This window comes from Chrysemys picta, chromosome 6 (genome assembly GCF_011386835.1).
Source record: "Chrysemys picta bellii isolate R12L10 chromosome 6, ASM1138683v2, whole genome shotgun sequence".
Taxonomy (NCBI): Eukaryota; Metazoa; Chordata; order Testudines; family Emydidae; genus Chrysemys; species Chrysemys picta.
The window spans coordinates 99021349-99042636 of NC_088796.1; the positions used below are offsets into that span (position 1 = coordinate 99021349).

Consider the following 21288-nt stretch of genomic DNA (forward strand, 5'->3'; position numbering starts at 1 on the left):
CATGAATTCTGGTGTTGCAATATTACTTACCATCATACTCTGGGAAATAGTCAACTAGATGCGAGTACATAATTTTCTCCTCTAGAAGATCTTTTTTATTTAAGAACAGAATGACCGAAGAGTTCTGGAACCACGGATATGTGATAATTGTCCTAAACAGTGCTTTGCTTTCCTCCATTCGGTTCTGGAAGAAAATAAGAAAAAGAGAAAGGAAATGATGTGGTCACAAAATATGTTAGCTGTGTTTATTTTGCAAACGGAACCATTCCATCATATGAATTTACTTGTTGCTCCCTAGGGTTTTATAGCTTCAAATCACAATTTCTGTATAAACAGTTTGTTAAATCTGTAGGATGTTTCAGTTATGCAAGTTGAGGCTAATGTACAATAAGTATGATTTTTTTTTTCAAATGGGCTATGAATGTTAAAGGTGCAATAGGAACTGACAAAGTCTGGCTATTTATGTGTACAGCTGTACACAAACCCACATTACTGGAAAGTGCGTGGAGAGAAAGCCAAATGTACAAAAACAAAGCATAAGAGCTGAGTTAAGGAGAGAGCATTCTCCTTTGTTTTCAATTTCTTAGTTTTTGTTGGTTTAGTGTTTCAACCTTAACTGTTTAACCACTACTGAAACATAAGCTGGATTTGTATTATTGTTTTCATAGTCCTGAAATCAATAATTATGTCTGAAAGGACTTGTCTATATTGCAAAATTTTATTGTGTTTTAATACAATTGAGAAGAATTTAATCATCTGACATGATGCTGACTTTACTTAGGGACAGTACAAACTGGGTTCAGCATTGTTTCAGCTAACTATGGTAAAACTCTTCTTCCTCCTCTCCTGTGAATAGCTCCAGACATAACTCTTGTTGCCCATAGACTTGCACAGCAGTAGCAACAGCATGACGAAAGTGAAAGAGGATTGTTACAGTCTAGCCATTGCCTGCAGGGATCTAAAGAGCAGCAATGAAAAAATCAGGAGCCCTACTAATTTTACCACTGCTTGGCTATAAGCCCCAGCATAGGCTAGGCACTGAAGCCGCATGTACAGAGACAAAGATAATGCTTTATAGCTGGGTTTTATTTACTTGTGTGCTTTTGTAAATTTTACATTCAGTTCCTTGGGAACATTTTTGTTAAAAGAAAAAATCAACTCTGCAGAAATGGATAGGTTAATCCTCTCATAAGGGTAAGTTTCCCATTGGTGGATAAACAACTGGAATTTTCAGAGCTCTGAAATAATTAATTAAATCTCACAACATACTTTTAAGACAGTAAATATGGGAAAACTAAAGCATAGAAGGTGGGAGCCACACAGGTACTTAGACGCCTAAGTCCCATTTTTAGGCGCCATTGTGTTCCACAAAACTCACACTTGGCTGCTACCTAACCCTGTAGGCACCTAAACTCACTCAGCAACTATATTTTTGCAGTGAAAGTTCCCTAGGTGCCTATGTTCCTCCCTTTGGGCATGCACACTGCTGCCTCCCTCTAGGGACCTGGGCACCTATTTCCCACCTAAACCCCAGAGTGATTCACACATCTGGGGAAGATAGGCATTCGGCTGCCTAAGTCACATGTGGGGCCTGAACTGGTAGGCATGATCAGAGGCTGCCTAGCTCCACACAAAGCAGCTAGAGGGGTGCAGGAGGAGGTAGCCACTCTTATAACCTTTAGTCCAGTGTGTAGAGTTCTCAACTCCCATTGAATTCAGTGGAACCAGGATTTCACGCAGAAAGTTCAAGTGACTCACTCAAGGTCACTATATCAAGACATTGGCATAGTTGGGCACAGACTCTAAATCAGGGGTCGGCAACCTTTCAGAAGTGGTGTGCCGAGTCTTCATTTATTCACTCTAATGTAAGGTTTTGCGTGCCGGTAATACATTTTAACGTTTTTAGAAGGTCTCTTTCTATAAGTCTATAATACAAAACTAAACTATTGTTGTATGTAAAGTAATTAAGGTTTTAAAAAATTTTAAGAAGCTTCATTTAAAATTACATTAAAATGCAAAGCCCCCCGGACCGGTGGCCAGGACCTGGGAAGTGTGAGTGCCACTGAAAATCAGCTCGCGTGCCGCCTTCGGCACGCGTGCCATAGGTTGCCTACCCCGCTCTAAATCATAAGACTGTCAAGTCTGTGCTTTAAAGACTAGACAAAAAAGCTGGCAGCGCTCCTGGCCAGAGGTTCTCAAACTGTGGTCCATGGACCACCAGTGGTCTGTGAGCTCCATTCAGGTGGTCCGCAGATAGTTCCCTTTAAGGTGGACAGCCGCATACAAGAGAATGAAGGGCCACCCACCTAATTAGTGGAGCCATCATGGCTCCACTAATTAGGTGCCTAGAGCTTGGAAAAGATGCACATGTAAGGTGAGGTGGTGGCCTTGGAGGGAATAGAGGGTAGATGGGAGGGGGCAGTGAGGTGAGAAGAGGGGGTGGGGGAATATGGGACGTGCAGGGCTGCGGTGACCAGAGAAAGAGGTGACTTTCTCTAGTTCCAGGGTTGGGGCTGCCGGGGAAAGATGGGCCTCCTTCCCAGCCCGAGTTCGGGAGCTGCTGCGGTGGGGGAGAGAAGAAGAGACCCTCACTCCTTCCCAGCCCCAGCTCAGGGGCTGCCGTAGTGGGGGAGAGAAGGCACATCTATTGTTTTAGAAAGGTAAGACTACTGATATTAAAATATGATGTGTGTTTTTATTTGTAGAACAAAAAAAGGTTAATTTTTATGGGTTTTTTATAGAGCGTTTTATCCAAAGTGCTTTATAATAGTTAGCTAACAGTACAAACAACATTTGGAAAGATCATTAAGTTGTCCGCCAAGACCCTCAGCAATTTTCAAGTGGTCTGCGAAAAAAAGAGTTTGAGAACCACTGGTATAGATTTCTTGCCACAAACCTATGCCCAAATCCATTTATAACTCACAAAAGTAATTACATTGAGCTGTATCATAACTTCATCTGACATCAGCAAACCATTTCTACATTTCTGAATCCTTACTTTTGGATAACTTAAAGTTTGATTTCACTCCCCAAATCCCTAACTGAATTTGGCATTTACAGATACAGCGTGAGTGTAGATCTTCGTTTGTGGGCTAACAGCATGTTCTCCTTCCACAGCAAATTAAAGAGCTATTGAAAACACTTTAAACCTTATGAATAATTAGCAAAGTGCACAGGAAATATAGTGGCTTGAATTACTAATGCAAGCTTGAATTATATGCCCTTTGCAGAACTTAATGGGAGTTGCAACATTCTCATCCAGCTATCTGACAGTAATGCAGAAGTCTCTCTCTCTCTGATTTTCACAACACAGTGTTACACAGACAAAACATGCCAGTTTGCAGTGGCAGATTAGCCACTGGTCCAATTGGGGTGCCCCTGCATCCCGACCTGCTCTGTCCGCTTGCTCGGTGCTCCTGCTGGGGAGTGAGTTGGGGCATGGAGGCTTGCCCTGCTCCACTTGCCCAGAGCTCCTGCCGGAGAGTGGGGGCTTCCCCCGCTCCTCAGCAGAAGTGCCGGGCGGGCGGAGTGGAGCAAGGCCCTGTGCCCCCACCCCACTCCCCAGCAGGAGTGCCGGGTGGGGGCGGGAGGAGGGGGCGAGACAGGGCAAGCCCCTGCATCCCGATCCAATTTCCCCAGCAGGAGTGCCAGGGGGACTGCAGGCGGAAGGGTTGGGGAGGGGGCCCCCACTTGCTCTGGCCCAGGGCCCCACAAAATCTTAATTTGCCTCTGCCAGTTTGCATAATCTTCTGATTCTTGTTCCAAGAAAACTCCTGAAATCTATGCTTGGCAAAGATTAGACAGTTAACATGTTTTACATTTTCTTTTTCAACAGGATGCTAAACAAGATGAAGTAGAAAAGGCACACAGACTAAGTCAACATTCATACTTAAAACAGGTCTTTTACCAAAATTCATTTAACTTATTAAATCTACATGTGCAAGTCTGCATTACTACAAATAGTGACATTTTCTATGGGACACATACAATAAAGAAGCAACATCTCATTAATAAAAAGTATACACCATTCATTATAACATACAGTTATAAATTCCTTGAGTATGAAAGGTGCCATGTATAGTCACCTTTTTTGTTCTTATAGGCTTATCAGTTACTGAAAAATCTGCAGTTTTGTATTTTACAGTCACACACTATAAAGGTATGAAATATTGATGTCATGCTTAGAACTCTGAGGGACACATTCTGTCTTCAATTACACCATTGGAGTCAATGAGTTTGCATAGGTGTAACTGAGGATAAATTTTGCCCTAAGTGTATAAAATGAATTTTAGTTACTACACTGTAAAAAATTCCTACAAAAAATTTACTAATTTATCAGAAAAACAGTGAGATAGAAACAAGCAGATAATTACATATACAAATAAAGAAGAAGAAAAAAAGAAAGAAAGATGATAAGTGTTTTAATTTGCATTATGGGCCTGATTTTCCTGTCTTACTGATGCATATTCGAAATAATGCCATGAAATGAATGAAATGAATGAATGAAATCAACTGTTACACACTGGTATAAAAGAGGTGTAAGAGAAGATGTGCGGTTTTTGTTTGCTGGTATCTAGGACTTTTAAGATAAATGGATGATGATTTACCAGAAAAATCAATCATCATCAGTATTGGTCTTATATCCCGAATGTACCTAGTTAGAAGACAGCAGAACGCAAATTGACTGGCACTTGCATGGGCATAAGGCAGAGATCATCAGTCAGCTCTCACTCTGCCCGGCAGTGCTTAATTTGCTGAGCACTGTTTCCCTTCTGAATATGTGGACAGTGGAGAAAGACTGGCTCTGATTTCCCTAGCTTCAGTAGGGAGGGGAAAGACTTGCTCCACTCCCGTCTCGGATGACTAAGAGAGAGAGATCTCTTTGCTGAACCAAATGCACTCTGATGACCTTTTGAAGTCAGTTGCTATTGCCAGTGACGCACAGTCCATAGGAGCCCTTGCCTGAGAGGGCTATTCAGAGAGTGTTCACCTAACTGCATGGAAAAATCCTGAAAATCAAAGTTAGTAGCAATCACAACCAGCCCTGCCTCATTCACTGCACAATAACTAGAAGGTGCAGTACAGAGCAAATATCGCACCTATCCAGAATTTTTAAAATATACAAACTAACATTTGACAGGCTAGCATGTGCACAGCAGTCCCCTTTCCTGTAGAACAATTAGAGAGAGAGAGAGAGAGTTCAAATTTCAGTATGCGGGTCACATTCAGCTCCGTGTCTGTATTTCACTGGATCCGGATGGTGCAGTTGACAGGTTTTCTCAGTGTTTTGAGCGTGGATGAAAACTAGCTAGTTGTCGCTCAGCCCAGTTAAAACAAAGGCAATACTTGTAAGTTAGAGGAAACCACTAAAGGAAATGGCAGAGGTAACATCTGCTCCTCGTCTCATGGAATTTGTCCACATTTTGGTACTTCAAGTTTGCAATTTTGTGAGTTCTCACTCAATCCTAAGTTATTTCTGGAAGTTCCCATAGTAACAATGACTAAGACTGGCTCTTTTTTTTCTTCCCCATCTGCTCTCGGCAAAGTGGATATTCCATTTTCCTTTACATGTGGACGGTTCTATAGTTATAATTAGAGCCCTACCAAATTCACCGTCCGTGTTGATAAATTTCACGATCAGAGGATTTAAAACATTTGAAATTTCATGGATTCAGATATTTAAATCTGAAATGTTATGGTGTTATAACTGTGGGGGTCTCAACTCCAAAGGAAGTTGTGGGGAGGTCTGCAAGACTATTGTGGGGGTGGGATATTGCCACCATTACTTCTGTACTGATGCTGGCCACAGCACTGCCTTTAGAGTGTTTTCAATTTGATCCTAGGTGAAATTCAAGGTCATGGTTTGGACTTAAGGAAGGTCTCAGACAGTTGCTCTCCATGGTTTCACCTAAAGAGTTGACATCACCTGGGATGCTCAAGTTCACGATGCTTCTAAAACCGCTCACCCTTTGATCCAACAGAGTCTAAGTCTGTTGACTTTTAGGGCATGCTGCAAAGTCTTTTTTCACATGACTTTTTTAAGGGGAGGGAGGAATGGGAGAGTATGGGCTGAGTGGGAAAGATCTCAGGCCCCAATCCTGCAACTACCTAAGCATGTGCTTGGCTTACCCATGGGTGTAATGTTAAGCATGTACCTGTCTGTTTGCAAGGTCAAGTCGCAGGTGTGTTTGGGGAGGGTCGGGGTGGGGGTGGAAGAGTGTTATTGTTTATAATGGGTTAACTAGGGATTATTGTATTATTTTATAAAATATCAATTGTAAACACATCTAGAACACTGGATACATGTGGTTTTATGAATTGTAATAAATAAACGAATACTGAAAACCGAAGAGTGGGTAACCTATGCTCATACATCACAACTAACAGGCAAATACAATTTCAGATAAATTTTTCCATAGAGAATTCTTCTAATACTGTTTGTATTCTGGTTTTCCTTTAAAAACAAACCTACTCTCTACTGTAAGAACACAGATGGAAAACATTATTGCTCCTTCCTGTAAACCTCATGTTAATTGCTATATAATAATTTGTAATGAATAATTTGATTTTCAAACAAATACACAGAAAAGAAAAGGGGTGGGGGAACCACTCTGAAAGTATTACAGAAAACACTGACCATTTGTGACCATCATACATGTGGGAGTACTTTCTCTTTTGAATTAATTAATTTATTTGGTCATCTGTTAAGAATAAAGCTCTTTATTTGCCTTTGTATCCTGCACAGGATCACATAATTATGTGGCCTATTTGACATAAAAACTAAAATAATACAAAACACACTTTGTGCCAAGTTAAAAATTTAAACAAAAATAAAAAAAGTTGACAAATTTGATAATGTGCGAGTTGTTTTCAGCAGGACTCTTATACTAAAGGACTACAGAAGTGAGGACTTTTTTGAACCCTGCTTGCCGCACCCAGTTCCAGATATGGCTGCAATCTTCCCCCGAAAAGACTGCCAATTCAGGATTGTAAGTATTACAGTCACAGTTAAAAAGATGGGCTGGATTTTCACCAAACCAACACACTTGTTGTGCTGGCATTCCCCCCTCCAATCTTTCCTTCTGTTCCATGGCTGAAGATGGGTCATATCTGGCAGGAGTACATCTCTAGCTGTCCATCATGTATATCCTTGTTTGTAGGCCGTTTTTGGACAGTATAAGCAAAATGTGGCTACTTCCTGAGCACTGTCAAACATGCTCCTGAAACTTGGCCAACAGAGGCAGCGACTATAGCTATGCCAAGGTCAGCCAGCTCCAGAACGGATGATTTTGATTCTGCAAACCTTCCAGTCTCAGTTAAAACTTGGAACAAAGGATTGTTTAAAATCAGATTTGGAAAAACCTCCTGGCTATGGGCTAGCAACAGTAGGTTTAAATGTAACACATAATTTCTGCATATGCGTGCATGTACAATATATATACTGTACAAACCATGAGACAGCGACTACTCAGGGGAGTAAGCAGTGCACCTAACAAGTGTTTGCAAGATCATTTTGTCCTCTTCAGTTGGATACAATAGATTTTACTTTCTTGTAGTTTTTTAATGCAACAAAAGGTACCACAAGAAAACAGAGGTTTGGTTTTGAACACATCCCATACAAACAGTGGTTATTCCCCCAAACCCATTCTTCCTTTGCTCATTTAGAGCCAGAACTTCATATGGGGTAAATCAACATACCTCCGCTGGAGCTACGCCAATTTATACAGCTGAGGATCAGGCCCAATTTATGTGCTGTTATGGAGGCATAAAGTAAACAACAAATAGTGTATGGTGGGGTTTTTTTTTTAGGAATACTCTCTCTCAGATTACATATAAAGTAATGAGCATTGTGCCCAACCTCCAACTTGAGAAATTATTAGAACTGTGCAAAAACTGCCGCTGGTTGGTTTGTGCTGGCTGCTTACAGCTTCTGTTTTGTAGGTACTAGCTTGAAGACCCCAAGAAGCAAATCTGGTCACCTCTTCCATGGCTGCAGAAGGCCCCTTTGACTGAGAACCAGTGTGGTGCTGCTATTCGAGAGAAGAAGCCCCAGTGCGTGCACCTCTTCCGGCACAGTGGTGTGTGCGGTGGAAGGCATGACATGAACATGGCTTGGCTACTGAAGGTGGGCTCTGGGGTCTCAATGTAAACCTGGTAAACATTGCCATGAAATCAGAGTGATTCATTATCCTGGTTCACTCTCTCGTTTAGTTATCTCACTATTGTCAGCCGTAAGTGTTCAAAAATCATGAGTCAGACCCATACACTCATGAGATTGCCTTAAAAATCACATGATTTTTTAAAAAAGTAATACATTTGGGGTTGTTTTTATTTGCCTTCTTGGTTTTGAGCCTTTAGGACTTCATGTTTTCAAAGCTTTTTTCTACAAGTATGAGAGCTGGAAATGTTCTTGCTTTTTTAAATACAAGCTGAGAGTCTGACATAAGCCCATGATTCCATGAACTGACACTTTTGTGAGACTTGCCATCAAATCAGAAAAATCAGTAAAAATCGATGTTGTAAGGAATGGCCAGGCTATTACCATTTCCTGCCTGTTCAAGCTTCTCAGTTCTCCCCACTGGCACATGAATGCAGATGTTATTGACACAGTTATCAGTGGAACTGGAGGAGCATTGCCCAAGTTACCAAATTGGGTGGGAGACAGTTCACTCTTCTCAGGAGGCTTCTCATGAAAGACCTATTTATTTGCCCATTCTGAAGGAACAGGCCAAACAGCACCCGTTCCTAATCCATCCCTCAAAAACAATCCCCAAAATGAGGAATCATACCAGTTAATTTTCCCAGAACACTATGAAGAGGATAATTTGCAGACCAACATCTGCCCTCAGAAGACACAGGTAACTGGAGGACTGTAAAAGAGAGGAAGGATCTGGAGACTGCCCAAACCCTCTACAAGGTTCACTTCAGTTTTGACATTCAGTGGCAGGTTTCACATAGTTTTGGGGTTTTGATGCAAAAGTTTTTCACAGCCCTTGTAATAATCTGCATGCCTTGATTTTCCTTACAGTATCATCTTGAAATATTTGGCTGAACTAGCTGGTGGCCTAACGCCACTGAATTCTGACCCATTATTCTTCATTTCCTTTCCTCAAGTGTTATGTAGTGTAGATATACATTAGTAAGTAGCTGCTGCATTTTATCCCACAGTTAGTTGCATTTCACTGATGGGGAAAATGACTCATTTAATTTGTAGTGTACACTGGGATCCTTTTGAATAAAAGGTGCAATGTAAATATATCACATCACTTATTACAGAGTTTTAATTGCACTGACATATTATGGAAGCATCATAAACCATGACTGTAAAGATCAAGGAAACCCAAGATGGAAAGAGTCCTGTAATTCAAGTTTTGCTTGTTTTGTAATTTATAATAGCTTATAATACAAAGTTCCAACAATAAAATCCAGCTGAGAAAATATTAAGAGGCAGGAGATAACCCCCTGGATAAACAAACATTGTAAAACTACTTAATTCATACTCACTTCTGTCTTTTACGGCTATTGACCACATTCACAATAGGCTTCGTAGTTAACTTGCAGAAGCAAGCTGTTGGTTACTACTCTCACAAGCCCATCATACCGAAGGTATGTTGTGGCATTGATATGCTGGGGCCATAGCAGAAAAGAGGAGACATTTTTCCTGTTTACTGTTGCCGAATTGTGGGGTGAGGGATGGGAACAGATAGGAAGCTCACTCCCTGAAAATCTGTTTTTTTAATTTTAATAGAAGGCTTCTTGTGAACAATTCTTGAAGCACCATTGGTGATGCTGGCCTCAGAAGAGTTCTTTGGTTTGTCTACTAGTCAGTGGTCATTGCTTACTGAACTAGGGGTTTGTCTACTAGTCAGTGGTCGTTGCTTACTGAACTGAAATGGTAATTCCTCAGAATGAAAGGAAAAACATCCAGGGAACCCCATCTGGATCAGCTCTTTCTGAACCCATATGTGGCTAAGGTACAATCATAACTAGAGAAAGACAGTAATGTTCATTAATAAAATGTGGCCTTAGGCATGTAACGGGAAGGTTATTTGGATGGGGGAAGGTTCCTCTAATGCAACTTATTTTATTTTCATCATAAAGCATAAATGTAAGTTACATTTGTTAGTCATATTAGTGTTGAGTGTTGTCTGTATTTAATACTAATAGTAACAAAACAACAAAAATATTATAACTCTGTAAATTAAATCCCATCAGCCTTTTTCAATAACACATGAAGATACACTGATAAATTCCAAGCCTTTATAAAGCCACACTATATATTTATATGGCATGGTTATAAAAAACAGACTTTTGGAAACTGTCCTGATCCTTCTGAAAGCAAACAGTAATTTTGCTTGCTTGCCCAGGGCAGAGCTGATTTGGCAGGCCTTTTCCTCTGATTCAGGAGAGTCAGAGCATTATCGTGTATTCTCGTTCATTGAGTAATAAAATCCCTTATAAGGCAACCCCTTGACTACTCTCTTCACAGCAATTTCTAATTAGTTACATGTTCTTGGGTTTGTTTATTTATTTAGAATACACTATAATATGTATGGTATGACTTTTTTGCATTTGAATTTACAGTTAGCTGTTTTTCAGGTATTTTACAATTTTCTTTGTTGGTTCTTACGTTGCTAATTCATTTTCTCAAAGGAATTGCAGTAATAAATAAATAAATAAATAATAATGATACAAGTTTACAAAGCCCAAACTTGTAAATTGATGAGGTTCCCACAACCTCAGAAGAGAACAGACACCCACTGTACATAGTTCAAGCTTGACGCTTATCTAGTGCAAACCATAATAAAATCTGTGGCTCAAAATCTGCAAACAGGCAACTATTAATAAGCAAGAAGGAGGATGTAAATCTACTTTTTCCCATTTCAAAATCCTTACTTTTGGCTGTGTGCTCCTTTCAGAATTGAGCTTAGCTTCAGGACACAAGTAAAAGTAAAGATGGCTGCTGTTGGTTCTGAGTGCTATGGGGAGAGACCATCAACAGTGCCCTTTCCTTGTCCTTATAAGAAAGGTACAGAGGAGGGTGTTCCTTAATGCCCTTTTAAAACTCTCCATGGTTTACAAGAATCTTCAGAAGCCACCATGGATAACCAGCAACTGAAACCATCAATACCACACATCAGCAGTCTGTGGCTTCTATTAAAAATAAAAGACCTCATATAAAACCTTTTATCTACTATAATGTTTGCCAGAGGAGAGTGAGAAGTGAAGTGGGGAGCAGAGAGACCTCTCAGAAGTCACATGGATGAGAAATTATAGCATAAATTCCAACAGAAACTGAACTTTCCAGTAAAATGTTGCAATGCAAATTCCTGAGCATGATGTGTATTATTACTGTTCTGTATTAGTATGACTCTTTATTAGTCTATCACTAAACAATTTAATATAATTACAATGAAGAACAAGAGCTCTATGATTGATACAATAACTTCCTTCAGCTCCCAAAACAAATACTGGGGGAAGAGAAGAAGTCACTTGATATCAGCAGTTACTCACACAAAGAATTCTGATCTAGCTTTAAGCATATGAGTCCGTTAATGGAACTATTCCTCTGCTTAAAGTTAGGCACATGCTTAAGTGCTCTGCTGAATTGGGGTCTAAATCGCTCTGATAAACTGTCCTTTTCACAACAGAGTGAAAAAAATCTATAGCATGCATACTGCTACCTCTGAGTGGCCTCTCTCAGTTTGTGGCCTGCATGGAGAAAATCCATAGTGATTGCTGTGCGTCTCTGGGGCTTTTGCATTTGGAGAAGGATTTGCCCCTTTCTGTATTTCACTGAGATTTACCCATTACGAAAAAGAAGTAAATATATTTTACATTTTTACTCTAAAGCCAAACCTTCTATTAATAATAATTATTCCCATCTCCTATGCTCCACAGCTTTATACAGAGATTGACTTCAGAACGATGATTAATTCTACTAATTAGCACATAGTAAAGGAATGGCTATTAAATGAGAACAGATACTGTATCAGATGATACATATACAGCACAAATATGTTTGTATAGTGCCGAGCAGAATGGGGCCAGGATCTGCGACTGGGACTCCTAGGAGCTATCACAATACATATAAATAAATAATAACAACAACCAACAACATATTTACTGTATTTAAGGTTTAAGTCCTGATGACTTAAGACACTTCTTTCCTTACAACTAAGACCAGCTAGATGCTCAGACTAACTACCCTCAGATTTAAATGGACATTTGATTTAAATCTGAAAGAAGCTGTTGTCAGGTAGGGTTGCCAACTTTCTAATAGCACAAAACCACACACCCCTTCCCCACGGCCCTGTCCTCCGCTCACCACATTCCCCCTCCCTCAGTGGCTCACTGTCCCCCGCCCTCACTCACTTTTCACTGGGCTGGGGCAGGGGGTTGGGGTGTGGGAGGGGGTGAGGGCTCTAACTGGGGGTGTGGGCTACGGGGTGGAGCCAGAAATGAGGGAGGTTTCAGGGTGTAGGAGGGGGCTCTGGGCTAGGGCAGGGGGTTGGGATGCAGGAGGGGTTGAGGGCTCCGGCTGGGGTGGTGCGGGATCTGGGGTGGGGGGCCGGCGATGAGAGGTTTGGGATGCAGGAGGGGGCTCTAGGCTGCGGGGTGAGGCAGAGCAGTTCAGGGAATGGGAGGCGACTCTGGGCTGGGGCAGGGTGGAAGGAGTCCAGGAGGGGGTGTGGGCTCAAGGGTGGAGCTGGGGATGAGGGGTTTGGGGTGCAGAAGGGGGATCCAGGCTGGGGGGTGGGGTTGGGGCACAGGCTTACCTTGGCGGTTCCCAGTCAGCAGCGCAGTGGGGCTAAGGCAGGCTCCCTGTCCATCCAGAATTTGCGCTGCGCCCCAGAAGTGGGCAACAGGTCCGGCTCCTAGGCGGGGGGCCACCCGCATGCACTGGCCACGCAGCTCCCATTGGCCACAGTTCCCAGCCAATGGGAGTGTGGAGCTGGTGTTTGGGCAGGGGCAGCGCGCGGAGTCCTGTGGGCCCCCCACCTAGGAGCTGGACCTGCTGGCCACTTCTGGGGCGCAGCGTGGAGCAAGGACAGGTAGGGACTAGCCTGTCTTAGACCTGCAGCACCACCAACCGGACTTTTAACGGGCCAGTCGGTGGTGCTGACCGGAGCCGCAAGGGTCCCTTTTTGACCAGGTGGTCCAGTCAAAAACCGAATACCTGGGTCATCCTATTGTCAGGTTTCCTGTGAAGGGCCTTCAAATCTGAATATTTTCCTACTTCCCTGCCCCTGCCCCTTCCAATGGCATTTATAAACCCATCTATTTATTTACACATTTCCTGTTGGAAAGGACTTTTATTGGTGATGGTATAATTCTTACATGAATTGTAAGATCGCTTAGAGATTTCTTATGCAGTGAGTTGTAAAAGCACTCTGGCTACTGATATGCAAATGAACAGACTAAGCATTCCACTTGTTTTAAGTAAAACCCACAAACATGGAACTTTTAACCTGGTTGAGGTTTCCACAGACCAGTTGCAGTACATTTTCTTTGCTGTTATTGAAGCAAATCAGCTTTCACAGAACAAAGATAAAACTGGTGTATGTAATAGCAGCCAATGGAATATCTACTAAAAACTTTCTCAAAGATTAATTACAAGAATATTTGTGAAGAAAAGGCCTATAACTTGCATACTTAATTCAGTGTTCTGTTAGTAGCCTCTGCTTCATTAACTCTGCTTTATGTAGGTGACAGAATATCAGATGCAGGGTTTATTTCAACTGCTATCTCCTTTGAAGGGATTATCATTTTGAAAGAAATGGTAGAGTTTTGTATTTCCAAGTCAGAAGAGATCATTATCAAAGTTTAAGAGTTTGACTGTAGGAAGTCTGTCGCAGCTGAACCAAAGATGCCAGAAGATATGGATTAGTGTGGCTGTCTGTCAATTAACAACATTTTAGACCATATGAGATGGCATTTTTTCTGAATATGACCAACAATGTGGTTAAAATTATCTGGTGTAATCAACAGATATATTCATGAAAACAAGCAAGTAGAGCTAATAGAATGGTCTCAACTGAACCAAAAAATTGACAAACTTTAGTCATTTCTTTTGGAGTGTGAACCATTCCTGATTTCTACCTATACATTAGCTATTGATAAATACTGCAACAGGGTTGGCTGAAAAATATAAATGAATTGTGAAGGAAAATATTAAAAGATTTTTTTAAATTAAGCTCAACATTTTTCATGGATTTTTTTTTCAGTTTTTTGTTTTGTTTTTAATTTTCTGAAGGGCGGGGGTGGTGGGTTTTGTTTCACTCCTTTCACTTTTTCCTCCCCCTCCCCTCTTTTCCACTAGAAAAAGGGAAAGAAAGAGTAATTATTAAATAAATAATGAATGAAATGAAAAAACGAAATGAAATGAAAAATGAAAAAAAATTAGAACTGAAAATATTAGCGTTTGAGAAAGATGAAACAAATGAAACTTTTATATATGAAACAACATTTTTGGATTGGTTTTATTTCAATGTTTTTTTCCTGAAAATTCCAAACAAATGAAATTTTCTCACTACTCTTTTTAATTTGTCTGTAAAGTTTTTTTTCCTTTTTCTTTTTAAACCCAAACTTTGAGGAAAATTCTTGGACCAGCCATAATTATCTAACAGTTTTGATGAATAACTTTCAGACTATGGTGGTTCACAGAATGTCATTTGCTATACTTTATTTGCAATTTATGGTATTTGATTGGTCACATTTTACTTTCTCTTTCCTGACTGAAACATTATAAGAGGAATAGCCAGTGGTGAATGAAGAATGATGAATTATGACTAGTGAAAAATGAATCCCAAATCATATAATTCTGGCATGAATGCATGATATTTTCACAACTACCACTGGTCGTCTGAATAATTGTGTGTAATGAATAGCACAGCAGTGAACTGAATCCAAACTTTTCATAAATACGTTTACAAACCTGTTATACAAGTACGTTCACTGTACATTTGGTATAAATGTGTAATAGACCTTTTCGCTGTTTGGTTTAAGTATAAATCAGAAACTGTATGAGAAACTAATATGTGTATGTGTGTGTACATTCGCGCATATGCGTGTATATATTTTGAGCCTAATTCTCCTTTACACCAAGGCCACTTTACACTGCTCTGACAGTGTGCAGGGGCTTTAAAGTAAGAGTAATTATATTTACTTCCACTTTAGGACCCTCTTGCACTGCTAGAGCAGTGCAAAGTTGTTTTAAGTGTAAATGCAAATTATGCCAATAATGTTCAGTATATAACAGCAGGTTGCAAAAAGAGCTGTAAAATATTTCGTATGCAGAAGCTTTAGGGATCACAGAAGGATATTTAGTTTATATTATAAACTAGAATAAAATAAAATAAAATTCAAACCAGCTGTTGCTAGCATGTTGTCCCATGCGATTCAAGCACTATCAATCACTTTGAATCTTTCCTAAGCCAGCAATATGAAATTTGCACTCATAGCCTCTGGATAAGTTTCTATCCAAACTGTTGCAAACACTTTCTGAATTAAGCATTAGCTTCTTAATTTGTTATATTAGTAAATGGGATGAAAAAATACAGGAGGAAGATTAGGGCAGAAAAAAGACTAGCTAAAACAGCTTTTAAATAGTTCTCAGATATTACAGAAGGTTTTCCTAGCTATGCTCCCCCTAAGCTGTGTGACCGTGCAGCAGCCTATCAAGAGCTGCACAGGCGCTCAGGGCTGCGATGAGGAGAGGCACCTCTCCCCCAGCCCTGGACCTGCTGTGGCCGGGAAGAAATGCTCTCCCCCCAGCCCCGGACCTGCCATGGCAATGGCAGGGAGAGACACTCTCCCCCAGCCCCGGAGTTGTTGCAGCCGGAGAGAGATGTTTTCCCCCCAGCCCCGGAGCTGCTGCGACTGGGGAGAGGCGCCTCTCCGCCGGCCCTGGGCTGCTGTGGGGAGTTCCTCTGTCTTCGCTGCGGCCCTGGGGCAGCCTGCACCCCGAGCCCCTCAGCCCCGGCTTTACCCCAGAGCCCACACCTCCAGCTGGTGCCTTCACCCCCCCTCACAACCCACCCTCTGCCCGAGCCCTGAGCTACCTCCTGTACCCTGAACCCCACAACCCTGGCCCCACTCCAGAGCCCACACCCCCAGCTGGAGCCCTCACCTGCCTGCACCCCCAGTCCTCTGCCCCAGCCCTGAGCCCCCTCCCGCACCCTGAACCCCTCACCCCCACCCCAGAGCCCACACTCCCTGAGTCCTCACTCTCCATGAACCCCTACCCTCTGACCCAGCTATGAGCCCCCTCCCGCACCCTGAACCCCTCATACCCCGACCCCACCACAGATTCCACACCCCAGCCAGAGCCCTCCCTCCCCCCACACCCCAACCCTCTGCCCCAGCCCTGAGCCCCCTCCCACACTCCGAACCCCTTGGCTCCACTCCCACCACACATCACCTCCATATTGATGCACGTAACAACATTCATTCTGCACACACATGGGAAAAAATTAGAGGGAACATTGTTTTTTTAGTGACTCATGTGTAGACATATGCACATGTATGGAGGCACAAACATTTGCAGAGGTTTTTCCTTTGTTTCCCTCGCTCTTCTCTTCACCAGATGTGTGTATCAATGTTTGCTCTGTACCATAGCATTCTTTTAATATACCTCATTTACCTTGAAACAGTATTAAGTGATTCATCCAATTTGCAAACCTAACTATTGGCATAATGCACCAGTACAAGGTGTGGATTGAACCAATATTTATGTCAGAATACAGCAGATCATGTATTCTAGGACAACATTATTATTTCCTTATTAATCATCTGACACTTTTTTTGTTCTTAATTCCCAAACACTGTGATTAAGTAAGAGAGCCGCTCATTGTTATGTCATGAAATAATCCCCTTAAATCAAATAAAATGAGACAACTTCACCCTTGATTTTATCATTGTGTGTCCCTTTTTTACTATATAGAAGTGCTATGAATAAATTAGCTTGTTATACTGGGGGGAAGGGGAGAAAGGGGGAAATTATATTTAGCATTTATAGATATAAAAAATTACTAGACATACACATACAGTGTTTTTCTCACACTTTTTTGCCAAATCCAAACTTACGGTCTGAGTTAGCCTTAGCAATCCCCAGTTTTACAGATTTATTTCTTCCATATATGTAAAATGTCTATATTTTTAGTTCAAATGTAAAAAATCCTAATTCTCTTTCAGCACTGCAATAGAATTATATTTCTTTATATTTATCATGTCTTAGAAAAAATTACATAATACTTCTACAATTGCAGAAATAATAAATTCTATTAATGGTGTCATTTTAACCTAATTTTACACAATAACCATTATTGGCAACAATGGGACAAATCCATGTGTGTCTTACATGTGTGTGGAAGGGCCAAAAAGCCGATTAAAAGCTGAAGGAAGAAAACAGTGCTTATTCCCAATAGGAAAGACTACATTTTTTAAATCAATAAGATGAGCACAATATTTACATATACCAATATAGAATCAGTAGTGGAATAAGATTTATCTAACACTTACACTAAATGTCTTTATGGTTGCCTAGAATGCCATCTAGTGGGCAAATTATAAGTTACACAGCAAACAAAATCAGCTATAGAAGTATCAAATACTGGTTTTCCCCTGAAGTATTTTCAATTTAAATAGTTAATTTTAACAATTTTTGGGGGGTGACCAAATTTTATAGAGAACGTGGATCATGTGTGTGTTTGTGCTGTAAACGGAGACAGATCACAAATGAGCACTTATATTAGAAGAGCTTCCAGAGCAGAACTGTGGAGAAGGCAAAGCAGAGAGAAGAAATACAATTAAAATGGAAGGACACTATCTTGACCTTCTTTAGGTCAACTAGGGTGACCAGACAGCAAGGGTGAAAAATCGGGATGGGGGTGGGGGGTAATAGGCGCCTACATAAGAAAAAGGCCCAAATATTGGGACTGTCCCTATAAAAACAGGACATCTGGTCACCCTAAGGTCAACTAACAGGAAAAAAAATAGCTTTACACAAATCAGTTAATGTGTACTATCGTGACACAGGTGTAGAGGAAACTGAGAAAACTGGCCTGCTAACATTACTCCACTTCAGATATTTAGGACAATTAAGTTACTCTGTACTATGGTGGTCTCATGTGGGAGGGAGCAAAGTTTTTAATGTTGGGCTGTTTACCTGGATTAAGAGGGGTTTGGAAGAACGACTGGACTTTTGCTATGAAGAATGCTATTGTGGAGTGTCAGTGAGTTGTAATGTTTTTAGTATGTTGAAGACACTCAGTTCTGTCACCATTTCATATGAAAAAGAGGGTACTGGTGACCTTCTTTTAGAGTGTTCAGAAGGATGGAAGGTCAACATTAATTCTGAGTGTCTTGCTTATCTTACTAGGAAACCCACCAATTATGAAAGAAGCTGCACTGAATGGCTAGAGAAGAAGTCTCAGCTAGTGTTTCTTTGCCAGAAATACAAATAGACTGTAATATGGGAAGTAAAATCAGGGAACTGGGGTGTAAGTATGGAGGCTCCCTAGAGCTCTCCTCCACTATTTCAAAATATCGAAACAATGCACAGCTCTTAAGATTTGTTCCCACTATGAAATATAAACACACAAATGCATATATTTAACTAAGAAACAAAGTCAGAAGACAATACTATTGTAACTGATCCTGTCATGAGTATTGTGATGAGCAGCTCAAATCCAGTAAGAGAATGCCTCAAACACATACAGAGCTCAGGAAAGATCGCTTTATTCTTTTCACTTGTCTTAAGTCTTGCTGCAGACCAGCACTCCAAAGAGGAGCAACTGGGGTGTAAAAAATTGCTCTGTGCAATTAAAAACTGTATTTTTAAATCAGATCCAAAACAAAGGCAAATCTTCTCATGAATCTTAAATAGCTATAATTTAACTTGCAATATATTATAAAAGGGTCCCTTCACCAGGGAAGATGGGCTCAAATACAGTTGAAATTCATTAAACTTTAGTAGAAGGCTTCATAGTCTAAACAATTATCAAATCACATAACTACCAGAGCTGGTCAAAACATTTCTGTCAAAATGTTTCTTATATATCTATATAATAAATACGGCTCTCAAGTGATTAAAAAACAAATCACAATTAATCACAGTTTTAATTGCACTGTTAAATAACAATAGAATAACATTAATTTAAATATTTTTGGAGTTTTCTATGAGGTCAAATATAGGCTCTGGTCTGGGGGCTCGGGCCTTCAGGCTGGCTTGGGGCTCCAGCTTCTCTCGGGGCTTGGGACATGTGGCTCCAGCCCTCCCGCTGCCTCCAGAGCTGCAGGCTAGGGCTTCAGATCCCATGCCGCTGATACTGCCTTCCCTGCCCAGAGGTATGCAATTAACATGTTTAAAAAAAATCAACACGTTATTTTCTTTTCAGCTAATCACAGATGTTAACCGCAATTAATTGACAGCCCTAATAATAAAGTTTTTAAACTAAATGAACTTTTTTTAACAAAACTTGAATTTTCATTGATAACCAAAGTTCTCAGTTTTTAACAAATACCTTTATTACTATTATTATTATTTTTTTTAAAAATAATATTTTGTCAGATTTTTTCACAGGAAAAAATAAGATATTTTCTTGACCATCTCGAATAAGTACTACTGTGAAATGAACGTAGTAGTCTCTGATCTTCTTCCATAGGATAACTGTCTATATGCCAAAATTGCCACCAATAGTGGCATCAATTGGAAACATTGTTGGAAGTCTCACCAAAGGGGCCAGTGATCAGTGACTAAGCTTCCCTCTGACTCCTTTACTCGACCTTCCATATCAGAGCTGAGGAACAGCGTGAGGCTTCAACTCATGCTAACCTTGTTCTGTGGCTTTATTCTCAAGGGCGCCTCCTCTAGCATGTTTCACGAGCATTTAACTCACAAAATGTTTGTATGTACAGAAATAGAAACAAAAATGTGTGTGTATTAAGACAGATGAATATACAAACACACACACACACACACACACACATCACATGCTACTGGCACAAAAGATAAAATGATTTATGGGTGTTTGGGGGGATACAGTGGCTTCACAGCTGCTGTATGATCTTCTAAGGTTCAATCCTGTGAGCTACTGAAGGTTGAAAGAAGTGCAGACAACCAAAAGACTAATGCAGATGCTTCTACAAACTTCAGAGAAAAGTGAAGCATGGTCAGCCATGAAGTAAACCTCCATGCCTGCTCTGGAATTAGTAAAGGTGAGTATGGAGAAAGGAGGTATGCTGGGGGATTGAAGAAATGGTGTAGTCAAGTCATGGTAATTAACAAGCACAATGCATGTGTGGGAGCGATTTTCAGTATTCAAGACACTCCTGCTCTTTACCAGAGATCACAGAAGAAGTGAGGAGAGGAGAAAGTGAGAGCACAGACTGTCTGGGGGCCAACCACAGAAAGAAAATGCTTCTGACAGTTTCCTCTGTCTCTCTCAACCACTTGCGCAATGCTCCTGTTGTATTTTGGGATCAGTGTTCATGCTGGCTCACCAGCCTCTAGCACAGGGATCGGCAACCTTTCAGAAGTCATGTGCCGAGTCTTCATTTATTCACTCTCATTTAAGGTTTCGTGTGCCAGTAATACATTTGAACATTTTTAGAAGGTCTCTTTCTAGAAGTCTATAATACAATTGTTGTACGTAAAGTAAATAAGGTTTTTAAAATGTTTAAGAAGCTTCATTTAAAATTAAATTAAAATGCAGAGTCCCCCCGGTGGACCGGTGGCCAGGACCCAGGCAGTGTGAATGCCACTGAAAATCAGTTCGCGTGCTGCCTTTGGAATGCGTGCCATAGGTTGTCTACCCCTGCTCTAGCACCTGCTCCTCTCGGTTTTCACTACCTTATTGGATTAGATTGCGAACAACAAATCACCATACTCTGGCACCCTACTGGTGGCTCAGCCCTGTTCTCTTTCAGGATTGTGCCCTTAATGAGGAACATAAAATTCTGGAAAAGAAGTGAAGACTGGATTGTGAGTGAGCCAGATGATCCAGAAATCAATAAAAATATTAGTGCTTCAGAGCATGGCCTCTATAAAACACTAGAAGAATTTTGGACTCCAAAACCTTAAAGTGACCCAATGCCATGTCAGATTTTTGACCCACATCAAAATGATAATGTAACTATGATGATGTAATAATTTGTCATTAGTTAATACATCATAGCTGAACATCACATAACTACCATTATGTGAAAACATAATTAGGCAGGCCAAAAAAGAATTTGAAGAGCAACTAGCAAAAGACAAAAAAAAATTGCTGTTAGTTTTTGTAA

At 40.8% G+C, this 21288-nt stretch overlaps 1 protein-coding gene and 1 long non-coding RNA gene across 3 annotated transcripts in view; one reads left to right on the forward strand and one right to left on the reverse strand.

Moving 5' to 3' along the window:
- Positions 1–9263, forward strand: part of LOC122173738 (uncharacterized) — a 57651-nt gene extending 48388 nt beyond the window's left edge. The window contains exons 5-6 of the long non-coding RNA XR_006174476.2: positions 6878–6989; positions 7942–9263. This is a non-coding gene — a long non-coding RNA (uncharacterized LOC122173738). The remainder of the gene's footprint in view (positions 1–6877; positions 6990–7941) is intronic.
- The window catches only part of LOC101949854 (guanine nucleotide-binding protein G(q) subunit alpha), a 220243-nt gene that overhangs the window by 5946 nt on the left and 193009 nt on the right, over positions 1–21288 (reverse strand). For both annotated transcript variants that reach the window (XM_005297722.5, XM_065550528.1), the window contains one exon: positions 31–184. In XM_005297722.5, the coding sequence (XP_005297779.1) occupies positions 31–184 (154 nt within the window). The remainder of the gene's footprint in view (positions 1–30; positions 185–21288) is intronic.